The sequence below is a fragment of the Malania oleifera genome, chromosome 2 (assembly GCF_029873635.1).
Source record: "Malania oleifera isolate guangnan ecotype guangnan chromosome 2, ASM2987363v1, whole genome shotgun sequence".
In the NCBI taxonomy this organism is placed as follows: Eukaryota; Viridiplantae; Streptophyta; class Magnoliopsida; order Santalales; family Ximeniaceae; genus Malania; species Malania oleifera.
In genome coordinates this window covers 142194233-142214028 of record NC_080418.1, presented here as the reverse complement: position 1 = coordinate 142214028, position 19796 = coordinate 142194233, and the positions used below count along the sequence as shown (strand labels likewise).

Sequence of the window (19796 nt, the reverse complement as noted above, 5' to 3'; positions counted from 1 at the left end):
CACAAATTCAATGCCCTCAAATTCATATTTCCAAACACAACCTATGTGGTATTTTATCATGTTGTATTTTGTTTCTTGTTACTCATGTGATGTTAACTCCACAACATATTACACGATACTCAAATTCATAGGATTCTAATTCAACCCCTAATAAAGTTTTTAAAGTTTGACATGTGATCTTAACTAATTACCTACTAAATTATACTTTTAAAACAAAGAATTACTTTGTTAGAATAAATAATAACCGTTATAGTTTTTAGTTATAGTTATTGTTGTTGCAGTTCAGATTGTTACATTTTATAGTTACAATCACTATAAGAAAAAGATTAAAACTCGATATTTTAACTAATAATTAATTTTTTGATATTATTATTTTTATGATTAGCAATTAAAAAAAGTTAGTATCGAATATATATATATATATATATATATATATATATATATATATATATAGTTTATAACCTCTAAGGACAACTAAATACTTATTTGGTTAAAATATTGAACACTATCTTAAAGTTTTCAAACTATTAAACCAATGAGCATATGGACATGAATACATGATAATCTATCTTAGTATAGAGCTATTATTGCTAGGCTTTACTATCCATGGCTCATGTTAAGACATGTGTAAATTCTTGTCTCACTATAAGAAATAGACAAATTGCAATTGTTCTTATAAAAATATTTTCATTTTCTTCGATAAAAATTAAAAGGGAATAATTAGTTTATGACATTATTTATTAAGCCATATCCACTATAAACTAAAACTTCATGTCTGGTATGTAAGAAAATAATGAAATAAAAAACAATGGAATCAAAATTATCGCTTGATTTTGTTATACTATTCATTTTATTCATTTCTTATATTGTTTCATTGTTCAAACCAAACATGACAAAATGGACGAGTTCATAAATAAATTTTGACTTATTTTTAAAGTTTTATTATACAAACTTTAGAATACACACTCACTCATTACTATTGAAAGTGATAAAATGAGTTAGGAATTAAAATTTAATAAACTTAAATATTCCCAATTGTGATTTATGATTGGTGATTTTTTTTTTCAAATTATTATTTGTGATCTAATATAAATTATTGTAACATAAAGAGATTTTTTAATAAAAAAATAGAACAATTATGGATTTGCTATTTATAGTAGAAATAGCAAAGATTATTTTAAAAAGTTTCTAATACATAAAAAATATTTCAATTGATAGAATTTCTTTGTATTTGATGGACTCTTAAATCAAATGATTACATTTAACAAAATAAGAAAAAAACAAAACAAAAGAAAAAGACTTCAACGCCTTTGCACGCTATTGGCACGTGAGGCCCACGCAACCACTTTCACAGTTCACATTTTACAAATTCAAAAAATTGGGAGAGTGCTTCCAACCGTCTCTGTTGCTCGTGTAGGGTTTGCAGTCTAGAGAGAGAGAGAGAGAGAGAGAGAGAGAGAGCATAGCGTAGCAATGGCGATCACTGCAACTCTCTCCTCCTCTTCTCGCTCCTTAGGGTTCTCCACCTTCAATACCCACCGTTCTTCCTACCTGCCATCATCAGCCGGCGTCGTCACCTTCCGCACTACGACTACCTCAAGCATCCCTACTATCACCGCCGCATTTCTCTCGTACCCCGAAACCCGTATCCGGCACCGGGCAGTGGTAGCTTGCTCCGGCGGTGACGGCATTGACGGCGGAAACGGCTTGAACGGTGGCGGTGGTGGTGGCAGAGGCGGAGGCGGAGGCGGTGGAGATGAAGCGGGCGATAAGAACAAGGCGGAGGCACTTCTGGCGCTGGCGGAGATCGGACGGTCGTTGGAGAGTGTTCCGAAGGATTTGGCGACCGCGATCGAGTCGGGGAGGATTCCGGGATCCATTGTTGTGAGGTACTTTGAGCTGGAGAAGTCGCCGGTGTTCCGTTGGTTGTTTCAGTTCGGAGGCTTCAAGGAGCGGTTGCTGGCGGATGATTTGTTCTTGGCTAAAGTCGCCATGGAGTGTGGTGTTGGAATCTTCACAAAGGTTTCTCCCCTTCTTTCTCTCACTTTTTGTATTTTTTTGGTTTTTTTTGGGGTGATCATTGCAATGTGTTGTGACCTGTTTGATCCGTTGTGTATACTTTATTTTGATATACACAATGTTATTGGACTTGTTACTTAAAAGCTCCATGCTTTGTATTGTTGTTATTATTATAATTTAGTTTTGACTATTTTTATTTATATGATCCTTACATAGAAGTTGGCAATAATAAAGGTACTCTGGTATGGAAGAGCATAGCTGGTATTCGCCAACTGTGTTAGGACCAACCTTACAAAAACTCAGAATATAGATGGAAGTGTCAAAAATAGCTTTTCTTCTCAGATGGGTGTGTCGATTGGGGTGGAGGGGGTTTATGTCTTGGATCTGAACGACAGCAGGTTTGACCCAAATAGATAATTGATATGATATATCAAATTTAAAGTGGAGATAAAATTATCTTCCCGTCTTGTTTTTATATTTTTATGATGCATATAAGTGCTTGTCAAGTAGCATACCCCAGCTAGCAGAACTGGATGCTTGGTTGTTGTCATATATTCGTATCATTTGTGCTTTTCAATTTTCTTTCGGTATAATTTAACTTTTAGCTGGTTTTCGAAATGAGAGAGTATCAACAAGGTGTGCCTTATGATATTAGTGGTATGAAAAATGGATCTATAATTAACTTCATAATTCTTGGGAAATGAGCGTACTTTGAGACAATTGTTTGCACTTGTAAAGGTTCAATACATAATGCTAGCGCAATAAGCTTTACTGTGATTGTGGGTTAAGATGGTGAAGAAGAAACTTGGCGCCTCATGGTTTGATAGAGGATTCAATTCTTGATATTGCTAGATAGAAGTTTCCTTTTGATGCTTATTGCTCCAAAATGCTTAGTGGGAGGAGTTATGTTGGGTGATGGAGTGATGGTTCTACACTCCCCCCCCCCCCCCCCCCCCCGGGGGCCCCTTTTCTGGTATGAAGGACAGCTAGGTAACATCCCTTATTATAAGTTTGGGCATGTGAACAGGAATCCCAGTTTTTAATGTCAGAATGTTTCTATTTTTTGTGTTTCCTTGAAGGTTTCTTGGTAAAGGTTGAAACAATAGAATCATTTTTTTCCTCAAATCGAGTACGCGTGGTTAGTTTTGTATTATGCTTCAGGATTATTTCCACTTGGGAATAAATATTCCTATCATTTCAATAATGAAGCTCAGCCTCAACCTCTCTCGATCACACACACACTCACTAACACAATAAGAATTCTGGTTGTTTACAAGCTATGCCAGGAAACGTTTTTCTAACTTCTAGCTATTTTGCTTTGAGAAAAAGACACTACTTGGAAGACAATTTGTCTATGGCAATGTCTGGAATATGTTGTGTGACTTTTTTCAAACAATATCCAATATTAATATCTTCTTCATTAGGTATGGACTGGAAAATTGTTTTTCAATCAAAAATATATCTTAAGATTGTGCCTAAGAAGAATTGATACCGACACAATACCACAAAATACCAACACTGTGATGCATCAATTTTGAAGAAAATTAGATACAACAGGGCAGGGATACTCTTATTAACTAATATATGTGTGTGTGTATGTGTGTGTGTGTGTGTGTGTATAACTATATATCTATATATATATATATATTCCTTTTATATGAGAAATATTGAGGTAATTTTAAGTTAAAATGAAAGATATGCATCTTTCCTGCACATTCAACAAATAAATCCCAGGTACAGAATTAAATTTATACATTCATTAGCTACATTCATATCATAGAATAATCAACACAAAAAAAGTTGGCCCAAAAATGAAAAAGAAAAAAATAACACGGAACATAGAGAGGCAGTCAGACAGAGAGCTGAGAGGTTCTCTTCTGCCACACATTGCTGATGCTGGGTGATGGCTCATTTAGAAATTAAAAGCACAAGATCAAACAGAGAGTGCCTGATCTGTCAGGAGAGAGAGAAGAGAGAAGCTCAACATACCAGTAGGCTCGAACTGAAGAAGGAAAATATTTTTCAATGAGACATTCCTGCTGCCCCTCTGATCTGTCACTAATCCAGTGACTCCCTTTGTTGCTGGTCCAGCAGTGCAAGGAAGATTGGAAGGTCTGCTGGTGCTAGGCAGCGAGGGGCTAGGGCTCAAACACTACTGCCTCCATGTTTGTAGACTCACTTTTGTGTGTTTTTGTGTGTGTGTTTTCTCTATGCAGTCATATTAAAGAGAGAGAACAAAATGCAGCATTTTAGGTCCCGGCTGCGTCTCAAATGTGTTTGAAAGCAAAAAAAGATTAAGGGGTCATTTGGTATCACTATAAAAAATTATGAAAACAAAAACCAAAAACGAAAACTAAAAATCAGAAATATAAACTAAAAACCGAAAACCAATAACCTGTTTAACTAATATTCTAGAACTAAAATAAATAAAAATTTTGATTAAACAAAAGCTTATTTTTGTCCATAAATCAAACAACAATTATATGATATGATTAAAATAATAAAAGTACAAAGTAATATAAATTAAAAATACTATAATAAATTATAAAATTTATTAGAATTATTTCACTTAATTATTATATTTCAAAATTCACTTTACAATAACAATTCTACTGTATATGACAATTGAAATATAGTAAAAAAATTTGTAAATGGTTTTGTCATTTTTTATTTTTTTTTAAATTTATGGGCATTTTTATGTTAATTATATTTTATATTCTTATGATCATTTTATTTTAATTTTAATTGAAAAGTATGGATAAAATGAAATATTTAATTAAAAAAAAGTTAATACTAAAACATTATGGCAACAGGTTGCCAAAACAACTGAAAATCATGAAATCTGGTTTTCAATTTTTTGGCAAACAGGTGAAAGCCGTAAACAGTAAGTAATAGAAAATTGGCAATGTAGACATGTTTACATAATATGTTCCTTTACTTTGAAGAAATGAAAAGCGAAACAGGCCCTAAATTAATTTCTGACAAGTGTCTGGCTGTGTTGGGCATGTGTTGGTACCCCCAACATGTTTACTTACACTTGGGGTTTCCAAGAGTGTCGGTGTTTTGTATGATTGTGCTGTTGTTGAATTCTCACTGGCTTCTTTTCTGTCATATCCTATTATATGTCACAAGATATGCACCATTTTTAGGTTGGAATGTGTCTATTTACATCAATATACCGGCCTGAGCCCAAATATGATGGCTTTTATGCGTCTCTAGGCTCTTACTCATGGGATTATGCCCAAACAGGTTAGTAAAAATAACTTGGTCGAGCCACTTCTGAGCACACCAAGAAAAATTTTGTTCCACTGTATCAATTATCAAGCACAAGGTGAATAAGGCATAATTTGTTCTGCTCGATAATTACTCATTAATTCACATCTATTTTGGAAGTATCACTGATTTTATTTTTTCATGGTTAGTTCTGTTAAGCCCACTTCTCTTATCCCCTTCCCTCTGATGTTTCCAATTTTCTGAAATTTATTCTGGAACTAAAGTTCAATCCTCAGTGAAAAAATTCGGTTTATTTCTCAGACTGCTGCAGAATATGAACGCCGCAGAGAGAATTTTTTCAAGGAGCTGGAAATTGTTTTTGCAGATGTGGTATGGCTGTTGTCATTATAATTTCTTATGAACTTGCACTTTTTTTTTTGGTTTTGTTTCTGTGCTTTTGAGGCTGAGATTCCTTTGCAACTGGTATGATTGAAATGCTTCAGTTAGTGTGTTTGCTTGTCATACCTAATTGAAATAATTTAATGTATATCATCTATCTACATATTATGCATATAATGTAATTCGTGCAACTTGCATACTCTCATGTGTATGCATGGCATCTGCTTCTTCTTCCAAGCTCGAGATAATCATTTTGAGTGTATTTCCAGGCATGCAAAAGCATAAAATTTGTCAAATGGCTGCATGTTGCATGAACTACTGCTAGATTTGTTACTATTAGAGTGAAAACTTCTTCTTCAGCTTAATTTGTCATTTCAAAGTTTTAAGATTCTCTTTCTGTGAACTCCATGAGGTTTCGAACTCTGCAATTGGATTTGGGTTGTGCCCCTATGTATCATTTCAATGCATCCATTGATCTTTGGCTGTCAAGATGAGTCCAGTGCTCTATATAAGGCATTTTTAACAAAACCAGATCCACCAAAATTTGAAGGGCTCAATGATTCAGGATCTCATTTAAAATCCTATTATATCATTGTAAGGAAGGTTTGTACACTATCTGACAATTTGATTTGCATTATTTCACATTTAAAAAAAAAACTTTTTCCCATTCCTCACAATGATATTTGCATGGTTAGAAATGTAATTTGGGGGTTGAGATTGAGACTTTTACCTCATTAACTCATTTTCAAATGTGTTTAGATTGGTTAATTATTTGGGAATTCTTAATTTAAGGTAGTTGGCATGACACTCTGATGCAGGGGCAGCCATGGAGAAATTAGAAGAGGGGAAGGAGGAGGGAGGAGAGAGGAGATACTAGGGGGGAACTCATGTTCAATTCCAATTCAAATTCGTCAACAACTGCCTACTGCATGGCTTTCAAGCACTATTTTTAAGAAAGCCTCTTCGCATGAAATTGCATATAAACCCCTAAAACTACATTACATAATAAACAAACCCATACTTTACACAAATATTACAAACAAACCCCCAAAATACACATAATACTATACTAATTATGCTAAATGCATAATAAACTACTAATTAAACCCAACAATTATCAATCCAATTCTTCTTAAGTAGTCTCCAACATGGATCTTCCCAAGGTCTTGCTTCTTGTTCTACATTTACTCTCCCCCCGTTAGAAAAAAATTGGCCTTGAATTTTGAAATGTTGGAGGATCAAAATGGAGAAGCAAACGTGGACTTTTCGAAAGCCAATGCTTGAATGAGGCAAGAACTCATGTTCCATTGGCAATGCCATAGACTTGAGAATTAGCATCAATGAACTCATTGAGGATGACAAACTCTACAATAGGAATGTCTGAAGGATTTTGGATGTCTTCAAACGCATTCATTGCTTTCATTGCCTTGTAGTGTCTTCAAGTTGAGTAACTTTGACATGATCAGATTCTTTGTCCTGGTTGATTGGTAGAGTAGGCTTCAAAATGATTTTCGTTCCTTTATAGTAGAAGACATGCGTTCTCTTGTCCTTGAGTCACACCCATATCTTCCAACCGGGGAGTACTTGGCCAATCTTCAAAGGTATGATATCACACCACACATTAGCCTAATATTCACCCATTTGGATGAACCAAACATCTCTCGCAAACATTTATAATAAGAGTTATCAACCCAATATATCACAGAAGGCTCTGGGTGAGGTTCTGGATGAAGCTGCATTCGAGTGACTCCATTTATGGAAACCGCATTCATTTGACATCTTCCATCAATGATGATTTTGCTGACCTTTTCTCTGCATTTGAGCAAGGTGCTGAAAAGCTGGAAATTGTGCCAAAAGTTTGGCAAATGGCATTCCTTTTTACTATAATTTGTCACTATGTCACTGAATTTATGCATATATATGCTGCACCTATATATATCACCAACAGCCCTTTAACTCAATTTCCCACAAGCCTTACTCCCAATTTTTCAAAAACTATCTTCAATTCACCTTTATATTGATTGTCCTGCTGAAATGAAACAAATTCACAAAGAAAACTCACAAATTACAACAATAAAACCTGATTTTTAATGCTGGCAGTGACAATTTCTAGGGTTTCATGCCAAATTATCATCCTTGCTTGAAATATGTTAGGTCCACAAGCAAAATATCTCCTTGCAGATCAAAATATTGCTTAGAAAACCCAAAATATCGTGGCTGGAGCAAATTCTCGCAAAACTGGAACCAGGAGATGACTCAGGCAGAATCTCACTTGTAGGTCGCTGGCGCGTGGGTCATGTGGGTTGCTGGCATTGAGTGTTCGGCGATGAAACTCTGTTTGAGGGAAAATCAAGGAATGAGGAGTTCAATGGTGGGGGTCAGGGTGTTCGAAGAGCCAACTGTCGAAGATGTTTGGCCGATGTGTGGGGGTTCCTCTGGTGGTCGAACATCAATGAAAACTTGAAGGTGAGGGTTTCAGGTGGTTCTATATTCAATGGAATGGGTGGTGTTGCAGGAAGGGATATGGAAGATGGTTTTTTGAAAAATGGAACATGCTGGGATTTCTGAAAATTTTCAGAAACTGGAGAACTGCTTTTTCATTTTTTTTTTTTAACTGAAATTTCAGAACAGAAATTATGAGATGAGAGAGTTACAGAGAAGGAGAGATTAATGGAGACAATGGAAGAAGAAGAAGAAGAAGAAGTAGAAGGGAGAAAAACAGAACAGAGAAGAAGGGAGGATTAATACAGCCAGAGAGTGAGAGAACAGAACAGAGAAAAGAAAGAAGGAAAGGAAGAAGCAGAGAATAGGAGAAGAGTGAGGGAGAATGGGTCGACTGAAAGATAGAGAACAAGAAGAGAAGAAAGAAGAAGAAGCAGCAGATAGGGAGCGAGAAGTTACAGAACAGAGGAGAGAAGGACAGAAGAAGAAAATAGGGAGAAGGACAAAGCAGAAGAGAAGAGAGAAGGGAACGATGGGGGGATTGAAATGGATGGAGATCAAAGTTGGGCTCTGATACGAAATGATGCAGGGCAGCATCAATGTTCTGCAGCCATGGAGAAGTTAGAAGAGAGTAAGGGAAGGAGAAGGGAAGAGAGAGGAGATACTAGTGGGGAACTCATGTTCAATTCCAATTCAAATTCATGAAAAACTGGCTACTACATGGCTTTCACACACTATTTATAAGAAAGCTTCTTCACATAAAATTACATATAAACCCCTAAAACTACATTACATCACAAAAAAGCCCATACTTTACACAAATATTACAAACTAGCCCCCAAAATACACATAATGCTGTACTAATTAAACTAAATACATAATAAACTACTAATTAAACCCAACTATTATCAATCCAATTTTTCTTAAGTAGTCTCCAACATGGATCTTCCCAAGGTCTTGCTTCTTGTCCTACATCACACTCATTACATGAAGTGTGCATATCCAATCCCAAATCATCTCCCACTAATTTTATTATCTTCCAATTACAAGATACATAATTCTTTTGCAAGATTTTTTGTTAATTTTTAATGTTTTAGTTAGATTCAATTAACACCTTTTTCTGTTGAATAATTGAATTTGCCACAGCAGCATGATATAGCTTAATGTGATTGGTAACAAAAGTGGTAGAATAATAAGTCTTAATGATCATTTGGACACTTACAGAGAAGTGGGTTTCCATTTTGGCTGAATTTAATTAGTGCTAATAATAAGTATTGAAGTAGAAAAATGCTCGAAGTCATTAGTACCATTTGGTTGTATTTAAATATAAGAGCTTATAGAAGTGTTGATGAAATAGGTGGAGTTTGGATACTCCTTTTTATTAGTGCTATATGAATTTATATTGATATATTTCATATGATTTATATGCTGTAATAATTAATATTTAAGATTATTAATATTTTCTAATTGATGATTTAATTAATATTTATTTCAATTAATATTTTTGATAAACATTAAATATTTTCTATTAACTAAATAATATATGATTACTGTTTTTAATTAAAAATAATTTTCTTATTAATTTATATTTATGTCAATGATTATTATTTTTTAATTAATAATAATTTACAAAGGAGAGGGTTAAAGTGGGGGAGAGGCAATAGTGCAAAGAGGGGGAGGAGGCAGTGGCAGCTTGTGGAGGAAGAGGAGGAGGAGGAGGAGGAAAGGCGGATCTGGTTGGTTGGAGTCAATACCACCATCTGCAGAGCACTCTGCCATGCACCACCACATCTGATTGTGGTCACTGCAATCTGCAAAAGAGAGGTCACTGCAATCTGTGGCGCACCGCTGCCATCGTTCATTATAATTGCAAAATTGCCACCATCATCACCTTTTTATTTTTGTTGTAATCTAATTATTTATGCTTCACTCTACAGGCAATGGCCATAATTGCTGATTTCATGCTTGTTTATCTCCCTGCACCTACTGTTTCTCTCCGACCACCTCTTGCTGTCAGTGCTGGTGCCATTGCTAAGTTTTTCCATAGCTGTCCTGATAATGCATTCCAGGTTACGGTTTTTTCCCAAATACTGATGCATTGAATTGAATATTTTGCAAGAATTGTTTCTAGGAAGTGATAGGGTATATAATAGTGAGTTATGATCCTCAAATCTTGTCTATAGGTTGCTCTGGCTGGAACATCATATTCACTTCTACATAGAATTGGTGCAATAGTGGTAGGTATATGTTTTATAAATTGTTGACCTTTTAATTATAATTCAGAAATTGAGCATTAGAAATGAATTCTTGCGCTTAACGATCTCTGAATTTGTTATGGGCAGCGTAATGGGACAAAGCTTTTTGCTGTTGGCACTGGTTCATCACTGGTAAATTGATATTTTCTTTATTGGGATATTTTTTGATATACGTGTGTATATTTATACATACATACATACATACATACATATACATATAATTTTTTGTTTGATCATTTTCTACTGAAAACTGCTGGAGATTGTCCCCCCACCACACAAACCTAAAAGTGTGTAGTTGTTGGTGGCTACTAGCCTTTTCTTTTTTAATCAGCAAAGAATACTTCATTAAAGGGAATCAAGGGGATGCCATCCAAGTACAAACAAACAATAGGAAATCATCTGTTCTACTGGGTATTAAGAAAAATAAAGAATTACAGGAGAGTCAATAAAAAACAATCCATATGCCAACTAGTAATAGTAGCCATCCAACATGCTAGGGTGTAGTGATCCTTCAAATGCTTTCTTATATCTTTCCTCCACGCATCTAAATATGGCAAAATGAATGAGGGACAAAGCTTTCCTCTCCTTCTTTCTAGAGCGGGATCATTTCCAAGCCCATATCCATCCTCATTACTTCTATGTCTTTCTCAATCAGAGAAATGTTCAAGTTGACTTTCTTTCTTGTGTGCCTGTGTTGTTTGCCCGTTGAGGCTGGCTTTATACAGCGCTTTATCCTATTGAGGCTGTCTTCATAGAGCACTCCATCCTGTGTTTCCTTACCCTTTTTTTTTTTTTTTTTTAAATTTGTTTTTGTCCTTGCATACTAATTTTACCAATGCAGTAATGGATGTCAATTTTATCCAGGTCGGTACAGTGATAACGAATGCCTTAATTAATGCACGGAAGGCCGTTGATAAGTCTTCTGCAGATGAAGTGGAAAATGTGCCAGTGTTATCCACCAGTGTGGCCTACGGTGTGTATATGGCTGTTTCCAGCAACCTCAGGTATGTGGTTTTGCATTGATCTCTGTTTGTTAGGCTTATATTAGGAAAGGCTGCATGCACCTTTGTCTGTTGATTCTTTATTTCCTATAAATTTACTTCTTTAGGAGTGTTGAGCAGTCAATATAATGCCTAATTTGAATTTTAATCTGTCTGCTTGCATTTTGTTTATACTTTTGGTCAGGGCTGGTCTCTAGGTGCATCAATAGGTAATGTGCACAACTTTTACTAAGGCACCTCCTTCCTTCTTTTCTCGTGTGGAAAGAGAGAAGAAAATAAAGAAACAGATTTATTGTAAACAACTTTGCCTGCATAAGTGTTTACACTCTACACAGCAGAGAGTAAAAAAAGTAGGTACAATTATGCAGCACAGATTTGCAAAATTACAACACATTTATTAAGCTGTTTTTGTCCACTTGGGAATTGCCTTAGCCTAACAATTTGTTTTGGAAACAATCATATAGGAGGTCTCATGTTCAAATATTAATTGAGAAAGTGGTGGGGAGGGGATTGAGAAGGGGTATGAGGGACCTGATTGTGTGTTGCAGGCCTAATAGGCGTCTTGATGAACTAAAAAAATTCCGTGGATTTAAGCATCAACTCAAATTAAAACAAAGGGAATGAATGAAAATTACGTTTACAAAACTTAATCCATGAGCATAGATTCAAACTTAATCAAAATCACACCGTCTTTACACACGATTTTCAAGAAAAATCCCATGATTAGTCCAAAATAAAATATCCTCATCTTGACCTGTTTGTATCCCGAATGACAAAAATTCATTCTTATTTTGTACCAACTCCATGTAAAATCCAGACCTGTAAAACAATAGATTGTTGGAAACTTGTTATATACCAATAGAATGTAAATAGTTTTGAAAAAAATATATTTATTTTTGTTTCTACTCCAGAAAATTTTTCTCCTTGTAGGATTGTAAGATTATCAGTACCAAAGAAAATTAAATTTTCTTGTATCAATGAATTTGTTTAAGAAATAAAACTCTCTGATATAAAGTATTGGCACCAGCTGTGGCTGCTAAGCAAGCAGTTTGTACAGTTGTGTGCCAGTAAGGTTACTTGGTTCTTGGATCAGTCTTGGTTGCTGACGCATGTATAAAATCTTTATCAAAAAATTAAAAAGATAATATACAAATGTAGATTTCATGTAGTTGGGGGCAAAAAAAAAAAAATTCATTTATACTGAAGATATTGCTTGCATTTTCTGATCAAAACTGTAGTGCATGAATTATTATATTGAGCCTATGACAATCAAGATGAAACTAATATAAATCAGTATGTTTTCCCAAAGGTATTTAAAGGGGAAAATACACTTAGACCCCGCTTTCTTCTGCATCGACCCAATCTATGATATTATTGGAGTGAAAAAAGGGATCTAAAGAAAAGTAATCCCTTTGTATGTAAAAGGTCTCAAAATATTTTGGGATAAATACCAATTGCAAGGTTTGAGACGACCTAAGAAAACACTTGATCATAATCAACTTTGTAAGCCTCCTTGGGTATTGAGCATTTACCTGTAACAATTGAATACCTTGCAATGAGTAGTTGCAACTCTGGAAAAGAGAATGCGGTAAATTTTTTCATTATAGTGTCCTAGGCATATAGAATGCATTAATTTTATAAATAATAATTTTTTTTAATTAAGCTTAAATTATTTCTTTCGTTAAGTTTTTATTGGGTAGTAATATGTAAGAGATGTTATGTGAATAGTTAAAGATTGCAATATATAATATGTGCTATTTTATTAATGTATCCCATACTACCCATGCAATCAGATATAGTGTATTTTTGTTTTATATAATTAATTATTTAATTTCTCAAAAATTTATCTCTTTTTTTATTCCTACAATTCACTTAATCTTTTTCTATGTGTTAACATGTTATTTCTTTTGTTCTTTTTGTCATCTTAGTGCACAACAATTTTTTTTCCTTTTTTTTTCTCCCTTATAGGTATCTTTGCTACACATATAGTAAAATTTATCAATGATAATATTCCTTACACTTATAAGGGAAATTTTGTCTAAAAAAAACTACTAATAACTCGTATAAATTACAATAATCCGTTAGATTTAACATTTTTTGTTAACAAGAGGGATTTTTTGCAACCATGAAGTTTTTTTTTTTTTTTTAAAGGGGGGGGGGGGTGTAAGTGTCGCTTTAGAAATTCACGGGGGCATTTGTGGTAGACACTATAGTTTAGGGGGTTTAAGTGTATGTTTCCCTATTTTAAATTGTCATTAATGAGAGCATAATTTTTCTATACTGAATGGTTCCAGGACGCTTGTGTTCCAAGGAAAGGATTGTAGTTATTTGAGTTTTCTTCCCTTATAACAAAAAAAAGGTATAGGTATACCGGCCTCCTTTTAGAAAACCTAGCTAAAACGTATCTTCATCAACTTAATGTTTGAATAAATATTAGAGTATATGTCTAAATGATGGATATCAAACCCCAGTTCTATTTGAAGCTTGAACAAATAAATGATTTTTTGTCAAGCAAGCATTCCATTTTAACCAAAAAAAAAAAAAAGCATCCATGTTACAAATTTGATAAGAATATTATTATTGACAAAAATTAGATGATTTAGACCATGTAAATGAAATTTTGGAAAATAAAAAATAAACATTCGATGCGTATTACAATTTCATTATTCACTTACTGCAATTTGTATTTACAAACCTAACTTTCAAGAAAATAAAAAAGCTTGAAATCACTTAGTGAGGAGAAAGGAGTTGTGCGAAGATTTTGTTTCCTCTCTAAATGCCCTAATTCATCTTCGGGTTCCTTTGGTATATGTGTCTCCTCACTCTGGAAAAATCTCTGAAAGGTGGACAATGTTAAAGCCTCTTGTTTCCAAGGGAGCTGGGAAGAGTTGGGTCGTTGAGTTCACCTGCAATACCTTTTAATCTTTTAGTGCATGGCACAAGTGTAAAGTTGTACAACACTAGCAGGCCCATAATATTTACTTATTCCATCCCTTCAAAATGGACTCTCTTCAATTCTTATTTTGATTTTAAGAGGAAAGGTGCCACTTGGAAGTTTATTAGAGTGAAGGTAATAGGGGGTAACTGATAAAATATGAAGATGTGTAGCAATACTCAACTATAAAATATGCATACAACCAAGCAGGTGGGGAAATTTTTTTAAAAAATTTGAGATATAATATAGCAGGGATATGTTTACAGTTATGCTCACGCACAGATCTTTATGTTTTACTATGTTTTATTTAAAACATATATAGCAAGTATCAAAAGTTTTAAATAGGAAATTGAACAGGTAGAATTAGATGGATATGAAGGGATGCTATATTTCTCTGTCATCCCATGTGTTGAATTCATCTTTAGAAAATTTTTATTAAAATACTTTAAAGGTTACCAAGCAAATATTTTCTGTTCTCCAACTACATATTAAGAAACATTAGCTTGTCCTGGGTTTGGGAACATGTACTTGAGGCTATGGATTTGGAATTTTGCGAATTGGACAAAATGCAATATAAACTTTTTATTGAGTTTCATCAAGGTCTGCATAAATTCAAATCCACAAGGCTTCAAACCTATGCTTCACCTCTCTTTTGGGTTTAACTTGTCTTTTGAGCTTCACTTTGGACTTTTTCTTTGAGTGTGTTTGGTGTTGTTTCATATTCACAATGCTAGTGGAGGGTTGTGTTAGTATAACTTCTTGGTTGTTTTTATCCTTCGGAGGATACCCTTCCCTGGTTGAATTTAATCATGCAATTGTGAATGAATCGGTCTTTATACTATTTTAAGGTTTATAACGATAAGAGCTAGGTTCGATCATAATGCCACCAAGATTCTCATGACTCACTATAGGTACAATGTTCTGTTAAGGTTCTGAGTAGAAATTACAAAGTTGAGGTTTCAAAACAAATGTGCTACGTACTAGAGGTTGCTCCTACTTCTACGATTTGGAAGTCTACTTTTTCTTAATTATTGTGCAAATTTCAAAACCATTTTTTTTAAAACTAAAAAGGACTGATGTGGAGGGGCTGGAGAGCTCTGCTTTACTAATATGCTTGTAGGTGTATCATTTAGTGAAGAATTTCCTTTTCCCACCTTACTACGAGGCCAAGACCTTGGTGGCATCTAGGTTGCTTTGTGTATCCACCACATGGAGCTCCTCGATCACTAGAATATTGTTCTAAGGATGGTTCTTTCTTCAACAGGTACCAAATATTGGCTGGTATTATTGAACAGCGTATTTTGGAACCATTACTACATCAACACAAGATTCTACTGAGTGCACTTTGCTTTGCTGTACGGACGGGAAACACTTTCTTGGGTTCATTGTTGTAAGATTCTTTTCCCCTCTTTTGTACATAATGTAACTTTTCTGTTATAGAACTTATTTTTTCCTGGCAAGTGGTGTCTCATCTCGTGTTTTTACAGGTGGGTAGATTATGCACGATGGGTAGGGATTCAAAAGAGTCAGGAATAGATCAGAGTATGTATTCTTGTTTTGCGTGATATTTTAAAATGGTGGATTTGTGTCTCCCATTCTTGTAACATTTCATAAAAGGTCTAAATGGGTTCTTTCAGTTCATAGGTGTGCTATTGGTCTTATAGGTTTCTTGTTTGTGTATCAATATTTGAACAGCTTATTTTCAGGCTGGAATTTTTTTGGGCAATCTTTTTTTTGCATGAACACCCAAAATAAATTGACGGTTGAAAATTTTTTTTGCAACATATATGATAGTAATGGTTTATGGAGTTTAAGATGTATTGAAGGACCTTTTTATTTATTTATTTATTAAAATCCAATTAACTGATCCGTTTGCCTACTTTGAATTCTGAACTTTTCTCCTGCTCCTCTTTATTTATGGGCACAATTATGCTTTCAATTATATAAATTATGTGGTTTTCTGTATATTTTCGTTGTGAAAAATGGTTTCCATAAATAAACCTGTTGGACATTATGGTATGGTGAAAGTTCTCTACAATGACCAAGTTAATCAGTCTTTCAATTCTCATCTCTGTTTGGTGTCTTAAGCTTTCTATTGTTCCATTCATTTTCATTGTTTCAGGCAAACTCCCCCACTGCTCCTGCAGTCATAGTTGGTTGCGGTATAATGCTTTGGGGTCTTCCTCAGCATCTGATTCCCCTAACACTGTTTCATTATCACCGAATGAATGATCCCTCCCAAATGTGTCGACAGTCATCTTTCTCCTGAATCCTTACGAGTATTGTTATTCGATCTAAGCACCTTCAACTCATCAAGAACTGCTTCATAATCTGCTACATCTCTTGTGACCATTCACCTCATCTATACCTTTCATCTTTTCCCCTCTTCATGGGAGTCTAGGAATCATACAACAGGACATCAATGTCCGTCCCTGTAAGCCAACTGGAGCAGTTAAGATTGCCATAAGCCAAAAAAATGAAAAAGAAAAAAACACATTCTGGTAAAGTGTTGGCGCAAATGATCCATATTTCTCGGTCATCAACTTTTCCTGAATTCTTTGCCCAGGGAATCTCCCACAGGGCATTGCCTGATTCTTTATGCATCCTCTTCTCCATCTTGCCGTGCCCTCTTTCCACGATTGACATCACTGATTGTGACATGAATGTTGATCTCCATTTGTATTTTGTAAAGCGCCCATGAGTGATTATCATACCCATCAAATTAGCGTTGTCACTTCTTGCAATTGGCATTATTTGCCTGTTTGTGAGGCAAGTGGTAACATTAATCACGATCATTTGTGCAGATAACACTCTACAAATTATGGTTGCTAAGTTGGATTAGATTGACCACACATGTTTTCCAAACTAGCTCCTCCATATTACAAGTGTTGGATATTGTCACATAATAAGTTATAAAAAATTCAATGTGCGCTGTTCATTTCTATGAATGGTACGACAGATCTTGTCTTTGTTAATGAATCATATTCAAAGTGTGTGCTATGGCCGAAACTTGAATAAGGGTGGAGGAAGACCAGGGGAGCTGGGAGAACGCTGGAGACAGCTGGCGAGCACTGGAGGGAATTAGTTGTACGTGTGAGTTTGGCTGAGTTACCGTGTGGGGGTTGGGCTGAGTCCTTGTGAGCCAAGATGTGGAAGTCAGGCCAAGGCACTGTGGGCCAAAGCCCATTTTATCTTTTATTACTTAAAGAAAAAGCCCATATGGGTATTCTAGAAGCCGGTTGTTGGAAGTTGTTAGGGTATGTAGTTGCAAGTGGGAATGGGGGGTGGCTAGAGAATTGGGAGTCTGTTTTGTTTCTTTGTTTCTTTGGAGAGTGGCTCTCTCGAATCAGCCAACCTGTAACTTCATTTCCATTTTTATTGCATTCAGTATTCATTCATTCATTCATTCCATTTTCTTATTGAAATTCATCCAATCATCTAGCTCACGAGATTCATTTCAGTGTGCTGTTATGTGAATTAACATAGAGTGATGGATTAAGCCATAGTTGATGCAAATAGGGCATGTTGGATCTTCTCATGGCTAATATGGCATTCTAAATTGAACATAAATTATTTTTACCCGATGATTTATATATATAAAATACTGAAATCTTGGATCTGTGAACTCAATTGAAACTAAGATCCATCAAACCATTGATAAAGATAATCGGGTCGAAAAATCATTTATGTTCAATATATATATATATAGTAATCAAAGGCATACGGTTCAGTGACTAATCCACGGGCTAAAGGGGTCAATAAATCTTGTTCACACCTTAACATTATAAACTAATGGCTAGCAGTTCAAGGTCATTGAGCCCACAATGCACGATGATTATAAGAAAGAGAAATTCATTGTTCCAACAAAATATATGGATGGAGTGGAAAGTGGGAATATCATGTCAGAGAATCAATGGAGCTAAATGAACAACTATGCAACCTTGGACCATCTGTCATCCACCAACTTTTGCTTAAAAGTACCATTGTCAGGTAAAACATTCATTTCTTCAACCATATCATCCCTCCACCCTAAATGAGCTAAGGCTTTTGAAATAGATTTAGAAATGGTAGTAAATGATAGAGCAGTAACAAAACAATAATAGGAGGGTGATAAGGAGTCATAAAATAGATAGTTGGAAATGGGGTGTTGAGGACATGTGCGTTTACCTTTACGAACAACAATAGGAGGATTAACATCATGGGAAGTATGATCATCAGACGAGAAACCAAAGGCGTGGTAGTAGAAGCTAGAGGGGCCTCTTTTCCTTAGAGTTGCCGTTGTGAATACACCTGCAAATTAGGATGATCAAGGCGATGAGAAGGAATCGAACTACTGGAGACTCAGATGGTTGGTTCGGCAAGGACAAAAACTTAGAATCTGGAAGATTATGTAAAGGAAAAAACTCATTGAGCTTGGAAAGGTTCAATGACTGGGTGTAGTAAAGTGTATACTAAAAGAAGGTAACATTGGCGGAAACAAAGAAGCGATGCAGCATAGGACTATAACAACTATATCCCTTTTGAGTATATGAGTAGCCTAGAAAGACACATTTTATAGCACAAGGATCCAACTTATCCACCCTAGGAATTAGTTGATGAACAAAGACACACACTCAAATACACAAGGAGGAATAGAAAATAAAGGTGAATTAAGAAAGAGAATGGAGTAGGGAATTTTACCACTAAGAACAGAGGATGACGTTCTATTGATTAGATAACATGTAGTAAGTACAACATCTCTCCAAAACACTTTAGGTACATGCATTTGATAAAGTAAGGTGCAAGTGATTTCAAGATGTCTATTTTCCCACTCTACAACTCCATTTTGTTGAGCAATGTGGGTACAGGATGATTGATGAACAATACCAAACTAAGTCATATAAGTAGTGAATTATGCACTAAAAAACTCTTTTGCATTATCACTTCGAAGCATTCAAATTGACAAACCAAATTGAGTCTTTATTTTAGAACAAAAGGCACAAAATACATGAAATAACTTAGAACGATCTTTTATTAAATATAACCAAGTGATTCTTGAATAATCATCTACAAAGGTTACAAAGTACTAGAAATCTAACTTAGACACGACTCCACTAGGACCTCAGACATCTGAATGAACTAACATAAAAGGGCTTGCAACCCATTTATTGACTCGGGAAACAAACAAAACACGATGGTGCTTTACTAACTGATAAGACTCATAATCGATACTAAACATAGAACTCAAACTAGGAACAAGACATTTTAACTTTTAATGAAAGATAACCCAGGCATTAATGAATTTGGATAAGGTATGGCCGTAGTAGTGTAAGCAATAGAAGGAGATAGCAGCTCAAAGTGATAGAGTCCACTAGTTTCATGCCCTCTACCAATCATCTTCCTCATCTTCAAATCTTGAATAACCACAGAATCAGGAAAGAATGTCACTAAACAATTCATGGATTTAGTAATTTTGCTAACAGTCATAAGATTGAAAGGGAATTTAGGAATATATAAAACCGAAGAAAGAGAAATAGAAGAAGTGGGATTTAC

General features: G+C 35.0%; 1 protein-coding gene across 1 annotated transcript; it reads left to right on the top strand.

Moving 5' to 3' along the window:
- Positions 1-1350: 1350 nt before the first annotated feature.
- Positions 1351-16048, top strand: LOC131147970 (protein RETICULATA-RELATED 4, chloroplastic-like). Its single transcript, XM_058097671.1, has 8 exons — positions 1351-2022; positions 5554-5622; positions 10011-10142; positions 10257-10310; positions 10416-10460; positions 11193-11332; positions 15529-15654; positions 15752-16048. Exons 1-8 carry the CDS (start codon positions 1474-1476, stop codon positions 15798-15800), a joined length of 1164 nt encoding a protein of 387 aa, XP_057953654.1. The 5' UTR covers positions 1351-1473; the 3' UTR covers positions 15801-16048.
- Positions 16049-19796: the final 3748 nt, after the last annotated feature.